General features: G+C 37.1%; 1 protein-coding gene and 1 long non-coding RNA gene across 2 annotated transcripts in view; one reads left to right on the top strand and one right to left on the bottom strand.

The window, feature by feature from the left end:
- C2CD3 (C2 domain containing 3 centriole elongation regulator) overlaps window positions 1-13787 on the bottom strand; it is a 147454-nt gene that overhangs the window by 96343 nt on the left and 37324 nt on the right. Inside the window, 5 exon segments of the mRNA XM_030331170.1 lie at window positions 896-1014; window positions 7046-7158; window positions 7788-7994; window positions 9033-9181; window positions 12879-13026. Coding sequence (XP_030187030.1) covers window positions 896-1014; window positions 7046-7158; window positions 7788-7994; window positions 9033-9181; window positions 12879-13026 — 736 coding nt within the window.
- On the top strand, window positions 9155-13758 carry LOC115524686. Its single transcript, XR_004344220.1, has 3 exons — window positions 9155-9230; window positions 12881-13034; window positions 13719-13758. It is a non-coding gene; the product is annotated as an uncharacterized LOC115524686 (long non-coding RNA).

Here is a 13787-nt window from a genome sequence, read left to right as displayed (position 1 = left end):
ATTTGGAAAAAGCAAAGGGAAAACAAATATTAACAATAGTTATTTCCTGGCGATGGGATTATAGACAATTTTTGCTTTTCAAAAATATTTTTTCAAGTTCTCTGCAAAACACATGTATAATTCTCTTATTAGAAAGAAGTCATTAGCTAGATGATTCAATGTAAATATACTGAAATGTTTACAGAGGTTGTCTTGAGGTTGTAGAATTATCTTGTATTATTTATATCCTCTGAAAAAACAAAAAAACCTCAAGCTATATTCCTCATGCGATCCATACCAAAGAAGAGGTCAAAGATTAAAAAGGCTACTGTTTAACAAAAAACTGTTCATGACATAGTTTATTGATTTATGTTGTGCCAACTGCAAGTGCATTTGATAAACTTGGAATAAGCTGGTCAAAACTGCTATCCACATTATATTTTCTTGGATCTCTACATATTCTGCCTGGAAATAGGAAATAGAGTCTTAAATTAAGGCTAATAACCTATATCAATCTAAGTAGTCACCTCTCTGTAAGCAGGGAATACAGTAAAAAGGTTAAGAACTTAGGATCTGAAGTCAGAAAACTTGAGATGGAGTTCTGCCTGGCTTTGTCTTTTATTAGCTTGTGTGATCTTAGACAAGTTACTAAACTTCACTAAATCTCAGTTTGTCTGTAAAATAAAGATAATAATGTACCTAATTCACAGAGTTGTAATGATTAAATTTGACAGTGTGTTCGTGTAGTGCTTTTAGCATATCTGACTTATAACAAATAGTAAACAGAAATTAGAAATAAGTTATTAGTGCCGTTTGAGCCTGGAGAAATTCCTAGTTTAGGTAGGAATATAATTTTAAGTATGCTCTAATTCCTTAGTATAAATGGTAAGGCAAAGGTTAAAAAGACTTGAGATACCTTTTTCTGTGGGGTTTTCTTTGTGTAAATTTGGAAAGTGAGGTTGGAATTCCACCAGTGTTCTATCATTGGGCCACCAAACTGTACTGGAAACACAGATCGCTGCTGGAATTTCACCACTGTAAGGAGAATCAAACACATAAGCACATGTCAGGCTACCCAACTAGAGCCATCATCAATCCATGCTTTGACACCACCCACCCACCTCCTTTTTGATCTAACTAAAATCTCTTTCAGAAATCTAGTCCATGTAATTTCCTAAAGGTGTTAGTGTTATGGGGATTTAAGCAGCAGATACAAAGAGAAAACCCTAGGTATGACACATGGAAGATAAGTAGTGCTATGTTGCTGTAGTTTTGCTATGAGAAATTCATGTCAAGCACATGAGCACAGGATGCAAAAAAAAGAGATCTTCACTGGGTGTAAGGTAATATGGTTTATTGTTTTTAAAAGACAAGTTGGTAAGCAGTATAACAAAAGAAGGGGGTGGGCTGGAGGTGGGACAATGAGGGATAAATGAAGAGAATTGAATCAAAAAGTATAACAACAAAAATGAGTTTAGCTTCTGGCTGAAGACTAGGGGAGGGGACTCCTACTATCATATTCACACAAGGTGCCAGGTACTGATGTTACTTGGCAGTGGTGTTAGGCAGGGTAAAGCTGTCTCTTAGATGGAAGGGAAGGGGTTTCTGCTGTAATAACAAGTGTAAATGGGATAATGTAGTATTTGAGTTTGTGCTCACTGCTATGGGGCTTTAACAGATTAAAAAAAAAAAAAAGGAATCTGGGATTAGAATCAAAGAATATAAGTTCCAGCTCCAGTTCTGTTACTTGCTAGTGACCACCTCAACCACAATTTACCACCTGTAAAATGATCTTCCTGTTCATTCACTTCTATACTCTTAAAATGGATGTGGAAAACCTTCACAAGGCCCAGTTACAGAGAGACTTGCTACCTCTGGTATTCATTCAAACTGCTCATGTTGGTCTATTGATCAATTTTATTCATCTTTGCCATCATTTTTTTAACTTATTTTTTCTATGTTCTTAAAAACTTTCAAAAATAAAACGTTTATTTTTTAACGTTTATTTATTATTTAGAAACAGAAAGAGGCAGAGCATGAGCATGGGAGGAGCAGAGAGAAGGGGGAGACACAGAATCTGAAGCAGGCTCCAGGCTCTGAGCTGTCAGCACAGAGCCCGATGTGAGGCTCAAACTCACAAACCAAGAGATCACGACCTGAGCCGAAGTCGGAGGATTAACTGACTGAGCCACCCAGATGCCCCAACAAAAAAAAATTTTTTTAAGTTTATTTATTTGAGAGAGAGTGCACACATGTGCGAGTTGGGGAGGGGAAGAGAGACAGAATACCAAGCAGGCTCAGCACTGTCAGCACAGATTTCAGCACTATGATCCTAAGCCAAAATCAAAAGTCAGATGCTTGACCAACTGAGCCACTCAGGCGTCCCTCATCTTTGCCATCTTAATTCTTGACTCTGTATACTTCTCTTGGTACTCATAAACAGGATCTGGGTCTTCTAATCTGGATCCACACAGGAACTGTAAACAAAAGGTCTGGGCCCAGGAAACCCACACCCAAGAGACCAGTTTCCCCGATTTTCCTACCAGGAGAAGGGAAGTAAGACAACACCCATAGCTCATCAGTGTGCTGAAAGGACTGAGGTAATAGATGAAAAAGCACTGTGGATACCGAAAAGGTCTTTTTGTACAAACAAAACTATTTCATTCAGATTTTTCCTCACCATCTAGGTACATTTTTAGCACTATATTATCTTAACTGTTTCTAAAGCTTGTGTTTTTGTTTTTACCACCATAAAAAGCGAGTTAGGTAACAATGGAAAAAGAAATCACGTAAATAAATTGCTAAACAATGTCCCAGAGAAGTTATTTTTTAAGAGCTGGAAGGGTGGAAAATAAGAGTTGGAAGGTTATCTTGAAAATACCTAGTCCAATCCATGTTACTGTTAAGAGAGGCCCACAGATGAAAAAAGTGATTTGCCTAAGGTCATACGATTAGTGTGTGGTATAAACAGAACTAGAATTCTGTCTTCTAATTCCTGGCTTGATGCTTATTCCACACTTCCAATATGATCTTTTACAGAAGGACATGGGGAGAACTCAACTACCGTGGCCAACAATAATGACAGTAATAATTGAAAAGCAATAAGACTAAGAGCACAGAGCTTGGAATATAAAATGTTCTAAGTTCAAATTCTAGTTGACCAATAAGCCAGTTGTATGATCTTAGACAAGATACTTGATTGTTGTTGTGTGTTTATGTTTTAATTTATGAGTGAGACAGTCATAAAGGACTGAGTTTTTTTTTTTTTTTTTTTATGAAAATCAGTTAAATGGTTAATGTATATAAAACACTGAGTTGAATTCTTGGCATGTAGTTTAGTGCCCCGTAAACGTGAGCTACTATTTGTTACATACTATTTTAGAGATTAATGCTTTTATATTCATTATCCCATTTGACTGTCTATCAATCCCTTGTGTCCTTGCTTTGCAGGTACATTAACTGAAACTCATGTGCCCTTGCTGTAGCTCAATTTTATAGATGGGGAAACTGAGGCTCAGAGAAATTTTAAGAAAATCACCAGATGTGACACAGGAAGATGGAGATAGAAGCGAAGACCTGAGAAAATGATCCAACATTTTTCTCTGCATATAGGGGTTTGATAAGTTTTAAGCATATTAAAGCTCCTCAAACATAGTTTCAACCAGCAGGATCAATTAGGCATTCCTGAATGCTCTGAACAAACCTCTATAACAGCTTCTGTTGCTGTCAATAATTTAAGCGTTCAGCCAGAAGTGAACATATGAAAAATTTTAAATGCCCTAATTCTTCCTTTAAGGTGATGGGGAAAGTAACACCAACACATCCTAGTAAAAATATATTAAATTACTTTAAGTGCTGTTTTTAAGAGTAAATAAGTATTTTTTTTTAATTTTTTTTTTCAACGTTTATTTATTTTTGGGACAGAGAGCGACAGAGCATGAACGGGTGAGGGGCAGAGAGAGAGGGAGACACAGAATCGGAAACAGGCTCCAGGCTCTGAGCCATCAGCCCAGAGCCCGACGCGGGGCTCGAACTCACGGACCGCGAGATCGTGACCTGGCTGAAGTCGGACGCTTAACCGACTGCGCCACCCAGGCGCCCCAAGAGTAAATAAGTATTTTTAATGTTTGTGCTGGATATACTCACATCAAATGAGAAATGATGCATGTACAAAATTATTCTACTGAGGTACCGTTTTTAACAGTAAGATTGAAATAACTTAAATATTGATATATTAATCAAGGCATGTTTATTTTTTTTATGTTTATTTTTGAGAGAGTGCGAGTGGGGGAGGTACAGAGAGAGAGACGGGACAAAGGATCCAAAGTGAGATCTGCACTGACAGCAGAGAGCCTGATACAGGGCTCAAACCCACGAATCATGAGATTATGACCTGAGCTGAAGTCGGATGCTCAAGTGACTGAGCCACCCAGGTACCTCACAATAAAGGGTGTTTAAATTATGGCATATGCATACAATGGAATATTATGACTCAGAAAGGACTAATGAAAAAATTACTAAGATACACTGTTAAAGACAAGGTGCAGAACAGTGCATATAGTATGCTAATACTTGGGTAAAAATAGGAGGGCGAGAAAGGATAAACATATTTGCTTACATATGCATAAAATATCTTAGTAATAATATAAAATTTACAACACTGCCTACAAAGATTTTGAACCAAGTAAATGGATTATATCTAGTTAAAATAATAAATAGGGGCACCTGGATGGCTTAGCCAGTTAAGTGTCTGAATCTCAATTTCAGTTTAGGTCATTATCTCATGATTCTTGAGTCCAAGCTCATGTTGGGCTCTGTGCTGACAGCCTGGAGCCTGCTTGGGGTTCGTTTGTTATCTCTCTCTCTCTCTCTCTCTCTCCCTCTCTCCCTCTCTCTCTGCCCCTCCCCTGCTCATGCTATCTTTCTCTTTCAAAATAATAAATAACATTAAAAATAAATAAATGAAACAAAATAAAAATTTAAAAATCCAATGTTACCATGCCATATAGGAAAGTCACTTGAATGTATAGGAGAATTAGGATCATATCTCTTACTTCTCAAATTAGCTCCCAGAGAAAGAATTCCACACTGATGAACAGTTCATGGATTAAATTGAATAACCAAGGCAAAGATATTCACAAAATCTGTTAGAAAGTTATATAACTTTGGATGACAGGAACATAAATGTTTATTATAGTACCCTTTTAAGCCTTTTACTTTTTTGTAAAAATACTTAAAATAGAAAAAAAAAGACAATACCAAAAGTGCATGCAACAAAAGAAAAACTAAACTGGACTACAGCAAAATTTAAAACTTTTGTGCTATAAGTGATACTTTTTAGAAAGTGAAAGGACAGCCTGTTAATGGGAGAAGATATTTGAAAATCATAGCTCTCATAAGGGTCCTATATCCAGAATGTATAAAGAATTCTTACAACCCAGTAACAAAAACTTAAAAATGGCCAAAGGACTGCAACATTTCTCCAAGATATACAAATGGACAGTAAGCACATGAAAACATACTCAACATCATTAATCATAGGGTAATACAAATCAAAACCCCAGGGAAGGGCACCTGGGTGGCTCAGTCAGTTAAGTGTCTGACTCTTGATTTCAGCTCAGGTCATGTTCTCACAGTTCGTGGGATTGTGCCCTGCGTTGGGCTCTGTGTTGACAGCACAGAGTCTGCTTAGGATTCTCTCTCTCTCTCTCTCTCTCTCTCTCTCTCAAAATAAGTAAGTTTTTTTTTTTTTTTAAATTAAAAAACCAACCAACCAAACAAACCAAAACCCCACAGTGAGATAGTACTTCATAATCCCTAAAATGGTTAAAATAAAAAATAATGAAAGACAACAAGTTTTGGGGAAGATGTGGAGAACTGGAACCCTCCACACATAGTTGCTAAGAATGTAAAATGGTGGAGCAGCCGTTGAAAACTGGCAGTTCTTCAAAAAGTTAAAACATAACAGTTATCATATGACTCAGCAATTCCACTGTTAGGTATACACCCAAGGGAAATGAAAGCGTATGTCTACACAAAAACATGTACACTAATGTTCATAAGCATTATCCACAATAGCCAAAAAAGCAGAAACAACCCAAATGCCCATCAGCTGATGAATGGATAAACAAATGTGGTATAGCCATACAAGTAAATATTATATAGCCATAAAAAGGAGCAAAGTACTGAAACATGCCATAACATAGAGCAAATTTGAAAATATCATGGTAAGTCAAAGAAGCCAGTTACAAAAATCACATATTGTATGATTCCATTTATATGAAATGCCCAGAGTAAAATCATAGACAAAAAATAGATTAGGGGTTGCTTAGTGCAGGTGTGGGTGGAGACAGGAAAATGAGGAATGAATGCTAATGAGTAAGGAATTTCTTTTCAAGTGATGAAAATGTTCTAAATTAGATCATGATGATTACACAGCACTTCGAATATAATAAAAATGATTGAATTCTTCAGTGGGTTCAATGAACACTTCAAATAGTTAAACTGTATAGTATGTGATTGTATCTTGATAAAGCTGCTTTAAAAAGAAGAATAAAAGAGGGGTGCTTGGGTGGCTCAGTCAGTTAAGCATCCAACTTTGGCTCAGGTCATGATCTTGTGGTTCACGGGTTTGAGCCCTGTGTCAGGCTCTGTGCTGACAGCTCGGAGCCTGGAGCCTGCTTCTGATTCTGTGTCTTCCTCTCTCTCTGCCTCTCCCCTGTTTGCACTCTGTCTGTCTCTCTCTCCCTCAAAAATAAATAAACATTAAAAAAATTTTTTTTTAATAAAAAATAGAAGAAAAATGGCAATAGTTGAACAAACATGCTCTAAGCATCAGGAGTTCTGCATTCTAGTCCAGGTATGTTACTGACTTCCTGACTTGAATCAGAAGAGTCCTAGCACCTCTAGGCCAGTTTTCTCACTTACAAAATAAAGGAATTAGAGTAGATTCATCTCAAAATACTTTCTAAGATTCTACGGTACTATAAAAGTCAGATGAGTATTTAGGGATTGAAAAATTCTTCCACAGCCAAAATGTCTAAGGAGCAGAAAACCAGTCTCTTACTTCCATCTGTAATTTTACTGGAGGCAAGTCGAACGACCTCAGTGATCAAAGCTGTTTTTCCCAATCCACCTTTAGAAAAGCCCACAGGAAAGTGATATTCCACGAAGAAGGTGCTAAAAATCAAAACCAAAAAAGGTGATTAAAAAAAACATAAACCAAATAACAAACGTATTTACTGTCTGATCAATCCTACATATCTTTCAAGGTCCTATTTTCAGCACCTCAGATCCTCAGAGGCCCTATCTCTTCTCTTCAAAGCCTTCAACTAGTCCTTTCAGGCAGAACTTCCCGTGCTCCCATAGTTTGCGCTCTCTCTCTATTACTGACACATAATTGACGTATAACATTGTATTAGTTTCAGGCATATAGCATAATGATTTGACTTTTGTATATGTTGGAAAATGATCACCACAGTAAGTCTACAAATTTTCTACAGCACTTTAAATATAACACACCTCTTTTGGCTCCTATATTCCTGTGTTATATAGATAGCCATTTAAATGTGTTTCTTTTCTGACTATAAAGTATGTAACAACAGAGTCAGGGTCTTAGTTGCCTTTATTCTCATGCTCACCTAATATCATGCCCAAAGCCTAGTGAGGAATTTGTTATATTTTTGTTGACTGAATGATTCATGTGAAAACACTTTATAAATCATAAAATGTTATACAATTATTTATCATTATCATCAGATACACTTTGCAGAAATGTCAAATTTAGCTCTTCCATATCAGAGACGTACCGCTTTGTTGTTGCTGTCACGTTAGGTGGTCTCCCAGAAAAGCTTTTTTTGCCAGAGGTCATCTGAGGACTATCTGGAGGGACCCTCATTGTTTCGATGATAATTCTGACGGAATGTGTTCTACCCAAAAGGGCCAGTCTATCCACACTTAGTGTCATCACTCGGGCATCTTCTGGAGTTTCTGATATCTGTTGTTCAACCAAATTTCTGCAAGGAGTTAATATAGACAGTGAAACAGACAGTCCGAGGCCCAACATGAAATAATCTAGTTTGATAGGCAAGAAAATGAAAGAAGAAGGGCAGCAAGTATCTTAATTCACAAGTTATTGAGGATTGAGAAATGACTTCAATCACCAGAATTCTGGTTCTAATCCACAGTGAAAGAAATTTCAAAAAATGTTAAAAAACATTCTTGTAATCCGGGCACCTGGGTGGCTCAGTTGGTTGAGCATCCGCCTTCAGCTCAGGTCATGATCTCCCAGTTTGTGAATTTGAGCCCCACATCAGGCTCGCTGCTGTTAGCACAGATCCTGCTTCAGATCCTGTCCCCTACTCTCTCTGCCCCTCTCCTGCTCACATTCTCTCTCTCAAACAACAAAAACAAAAAAACATTCTTATAACCTAAAGGCTTGTCTCCACACAAGTATAAAAACTGATGTTACAGAATTAGATTTTCTACAAGGAATACAGACATTACTTCAGTTACCCACTACTTTAATATAACTACTATCATCACTTTAATGTACTCCTTTTCATTTTTCTTTACATATATTTTCCACATAAATGTAGTGTAGCACACATTCAACCCGGAATTCTGCTTTCTCCCTTACCCATTTCACTGTATCCATCTTTTCATATTATCACACTTAAAAAAATTTTTCTTTTGAGAGAGAGAGAGAGAGAGAGAGCGAGAGAGCACAAGCAGGGAGGGGGCAGAGAGAGAGAAAGAGAGAGAGAATCCCAAGCAGACTGCACACTCAGCATGGAGCCCTATGTGGGCTCGAGCCCATGACCCTGGGATCATGATCTGAGCCAAAATCAGGAGTGGGACACTCAACTGACTGAGCCACCTAGGCTCCCATATATTATTACACTTTTAAGGATGGTAATACTTAATGAATTATTGTAACTCACTTAACCAATATGATAGTGTTGGGGAAATACAAGTCACTTACTTTAAGACATCTTGTGAAAATAATCTGACTTTGCTTTTCCCTCTAGATAAACATTAATGGAGAGGCTCACCTATTTTTCTTCCCCGCTGCCCTCTTTTTCAACTTATCATTTGACTCCAGAACCTTGGGATATATGGCAAGAGCTTCTGACTGGTTCATTTTTTTAGAAGAGACAATATCGTCTTCACTGAAGAAATCACTGATGCTGGTATCTGATTTCTATGGGGGAGAAGAAGCAAAAAGAGAGGCACTAAAAAAAAAAAAACTGGTAATGAAAACATTTCTCTAAAAGTAATCAAAATCTTCTCTGCACATATGTAAGTCTTTTAAAGAGATAACTAATGCCAGGGAGATAATCCCACATTTCTCTTGGTATTTAAAAATAACCTACAAGTTCAGTTCAAAGAAAATAAATGAAAACAGATTCTTCTTTCAAATTCTCAATAATATCATTACTTATTTACTGCCGACTATGCATCTAGTACCAAAGGCAGATTCCAAAGCCTGTATTTCTACCACAATTTGAGGCAAAATGGTACAATGTCATGTACCTATATGAATGCAAAGACTCAACCTTTTTTCACCACTCCATACTACTAGTAATTCATTCTACTCTTAATCTTGCTAAGATGAACTGTTTATTATATCACAAATTCTATTAATGGAGGAACCAGTTGCTAAGCCCCCTGTAATTAAATTTTATTTGGAGAAAAAGGAGCTACCACAATTTACTGATCAGCCCTTTCTATCACAAAATGCAAAATAAAGAGAGAAGACAATTTAAATTTAAAAAAATTAAAAAAAAATCCAAATTAACAAAAATTTTTTTTTGTTAATATAAATGCAGAATAGATCCAATGTCATTTTAAGTTTATCACCTCCACCTCACTTTTTTCAGCATCTCAGGGTGTATATTGTATTGACCTGTGACAAGGGTAACAATAGTTAAATAAGCATGATAAGAATGTCCTTCAAGGAAAAAGCACAACTTTTTCAAGAGGAAATTACAAAGCTTTTTATTCTTAGGTTTTTCTTTATTAAGTGCCAGCTTTTAAAAATGGTTATAGACAAGACATTCAAAATTTAAAAGTGTCTAACAGCCTGAAGGAAAAGAGAGTAAATATAAACTAGATTGTTTAAAAACTAAGAATTTTAGGAACCAAAAACACAGGTGAATAATGCTGAATTCTAAGCTGTGGATATTATTCACTATTAAGACCATCAAACACTGACCCTGGGGAAGGACATGAGCATTCTTACTCCTTTGTTTTTCCACTGCATTACTGGTTCACTCCTTTCCATCAACAAATCTTTTCTAAATTATTTTGTTCAAATAGCATGGGGATTACTTAGTGCCATTCATGCACTTATTTATTCACTAAGTACTGACTACTCAAAATTCATCAGGCTTTTGTGTACTGGTAATACAAAAATAATGCAGGTATGTGCTTGCTCATGAAGAACTGTCTCATATAACACGGGCTGTGATAGAGGTATGTGCAAGATCCTGTGGACATTCAGGTAATAAATTCTGTGTGGGGAAATCTAGGATGGTTTCTTCAGAGAGGTGATCAGTTATTTTCAAAGAATAAAGAGAAGTAACCAGATGTGTAGAAGCATTTCAACATTCAAAGGAGAAGGATCAGTATGAGCAAGAAATAGAGATAAAAAAAAAAAAGCTAGAATGTCTGAGGAGTGATGAGACAATCAGTGTGACTACAGGGTAAAGGGCAAAAGTGGGAAATGAGGTTAGGGAGGTAAGTCAAGATCAGATAATAATGCCATGCTTATGGCTTATGAGATGATGTGGTCTAGTGGGAAAAATACAGGCTTTTCCCCAGATAGACCAGGGTAAGAATTCTATTTCTGTCACTTAATTACTAGTAATTAACATCTCTAAGCGTTTATATCATGATAGGTAAAAGACAACACTATCTTATAGGGCTAGTAAAAGAAATAATGAATTTAAAACATTTGGCACAGTACTCAAAAATAATAGGTAACTTGTAAATTCCCCACCACATCAAAAATGTATAATAAAGGGGTGCCTGGGTGGCTCAGCTGGCTAAGTGTCCGACTCTTGATTTTGGTTCAGGTCATGATCTTGCAGTTTGTGAGTTCCTGCCTCAAGTTGGGCTCTGTGCTGAGCATGGAGCCTGCTAGGGATTCATTCTCTCTCTCTCTCTCTCTCTCTCTCTCTCTCTCTCTCTCTCTCTCTCCCTCTGCCTCTCCCTCTCCCTCTCCCTCTCCCTCTCTCTCTGCCCTTCCCCCACTTGCTCTCTGTATCTTTCTCAAAATAAATTTTAAAAAATAAATAAGCCTTAAAAAATGTGTAATAAAGATAAATTCCCTTTCCCTCTTATCCCGTAAGTAACATAGCATCAGTGATGATTTTTAATATAAAAAGTCATGAAATCCTAATAATTTATAATGCCTTTGAAATCCATCTCTTCCTTTCCAGCCCCATTGCTGCCACTCTCTTTCAAGCTCTCCCTCTAATACACACCTCCAATAACCCAATGGTTTCCAGTCTGTGGTTTCCTGTTCGCTTCCACGTATTCTCCCCCAAGTTAGCTCCCTACATTAACATTCCTAAACCACCATCTTGATCATGTCATTTCCTCCTCACCTGACATTCAAAGGCTGTCACAGAAAGCAATAGGCTAGCCTGCGTAATTGATGATGGCTTTCCCACAAAATTTCTCATCAATTCAAATTAGATCCCTTGCAATGCACAAATTTCTTCTCTAGACAGGTCATTCTTTCTATTCCCATTTCATATCTTTTCTCTACTTCTCTAGACACTATTTTGCAAGTCTCAGTTAAAACCCCCTAATCCGCATAATGTCCTTTCCTGAGAATCTCATGTTAAAGTTCTCCCTGTTTCCTCTGACCTTGGTAACTCTTGTCTTACCACTGAGCTGATATAAACTACCTTCTATTTTCAGTTGTCTTTGACCTGGAGAAAAGAACAATCAGGAGTATGACAGCAATCTTCATAAATATAAATGTTTACTTATGGAACAGGGATTGGACTTATTACATATAGACTCTAAAAGAGGGCACATCAACGAATAGAACATATAGCTTGATATAACAAAGAACTTTGAAAATGCTAGAACTACCTGGAAAAGAGAATGTCTTATCTTTTTTTAAAATATTTATTTTTGAGAGAGACAGAGCACACGTGGGTGAGGGGCAGAGAGGGAGGGAGACACAGAATCCAAAGCAGGCTCCAGATTCTGAGCTGTCAGCACAGAGCCCGATATGAGGCTCAAACCCACGATCCACGAGACCATGACCTGAGGTGAAGTCAGACGCTTAACTGACTGAGCCACCAGGCGCCCTGAGAATGTCATGTCTTAAGGGTCAGTAGAGGTATTTGACACCTGTGAGTAGAAGTGTTTCTGGAATATTTTGAAAAGACACCAGTTGAGGTTGGTTTTGAGGGTATGCCTGCATTAGCTCTTCCTTAGAAGAGGTCTAAGGAAGCCACATACTAAAACCATAGGCTTTGAACTCAGGTAAACTTGAATTTTAACCTTGGCTCTAACATGTGTCCTTGGACAAAATTCTTAAATCTGGTTGATTTTTTTTTTTTAAGTAGGTTCCATGGGGCTTGAGATCAAGAGCCGGATGCTTAACTGACTGAGCCACCCAGGGCACCCCCATCTTTTTTTTTTAACTAAGCCCTATACCCAACGCGGGGCTTGAACTCACAGCTCTGAGATCAAGAGTCACATGCTCTACCAACTAAGCCAGCCAGTTGCCCCTAAATTCTTAACTTTACTAGGCCTGTCTCCTCATCTGTAAAATGAGATATGTAAAATGGATAGCTTTCTGTCTGGCAACATGCCTGCACCTAATAATATTATACTCATGTTCAATTCCCAAAGCAGCAGGTTTAATGACTTACAGGTACCGTGTAAAATAAGCTCTCCAAGAGACTCTGGTCATACTGAGGGTCATTCAGCTCACTGCTACAATACACATCACTCCCAGGAGATGGGGAATCTGGAGGAGAGCCTAGCCCATTCCAGTAATGACCTTGGGATAATTCAGCACTGTAGAGGTAAGAAAAACAAAGCAGAAGAACTTTAAAAGAAGCTTCAGTTGAACTGTATTTTTTAAATTAAAAACTTTTAAGTTTTAAACATAGAAGAAATGTGTTAAGCAGAAGACTCACATTAAACAGAAGGACTATCTGATAAGTATTTTCATATTGTATTCCCCCTCCTCTGGGATGATAACAGCTAGTATTTAAAAAATACACTACTGACACTGATTGTGATCTCATTTATTTAACAAACATTTTTCTGGGCATCTATTATGTGCCAGGCAAGGTGTTTGTTAGGTCTTGAATGATACAGAGATGGCTAACTAACTTGCTGTATATTCTTGCACTGCTTATGACCTAACAGGGAGAAGAAGGTAAAGAATCAACTATAATTTAATGAGTTAAATGCTTATGCTGTTTTTGTGAAGAATTCATAAATAAGCCTTTTTTCATTAAGCAAAAATATGTGTATTTTGGGTTAATTATGCAAGATTAATTCTATGTGTGATATAGAAATAAGTAAAACAGAAACCCTACTTACAAAAAGTTTGTAAATTAATAAGAAATATAAGCATACAAGTATGTTTATATTTCATTTGTTTTTGTTTCTCATATAGTAACTAGCACTGAATGAACATCTGTAAATGGATTTATTGAATTTACTTAAAAAATTTTTTTTAATGTTTATTTATTTTTTAGAGAGATAGAGTGTGAGTGGAGGAGGGGCAGAGAGAGAGGGAGCCAGAATCTGAAGCAGGCTCCAGGCTC

This window comes from Lynx canadensis, chromosome D1, assembly GCF_007474595.2.
Source record: "Lynx canadensis isolate LIC74 chromosome D1, mLynCan4.pri.v2, whole genome shotgun sequence".
NCBI lineage: Eukaryota > Metazoa > Chordata > Mammalia > Carnivora > Felidae > Lynx > Lynx canadensis.
Note: the sequence above shows the minus strand (reverse complement) of the source record. Positions and strands in the feature narration are given on the sequence as shown.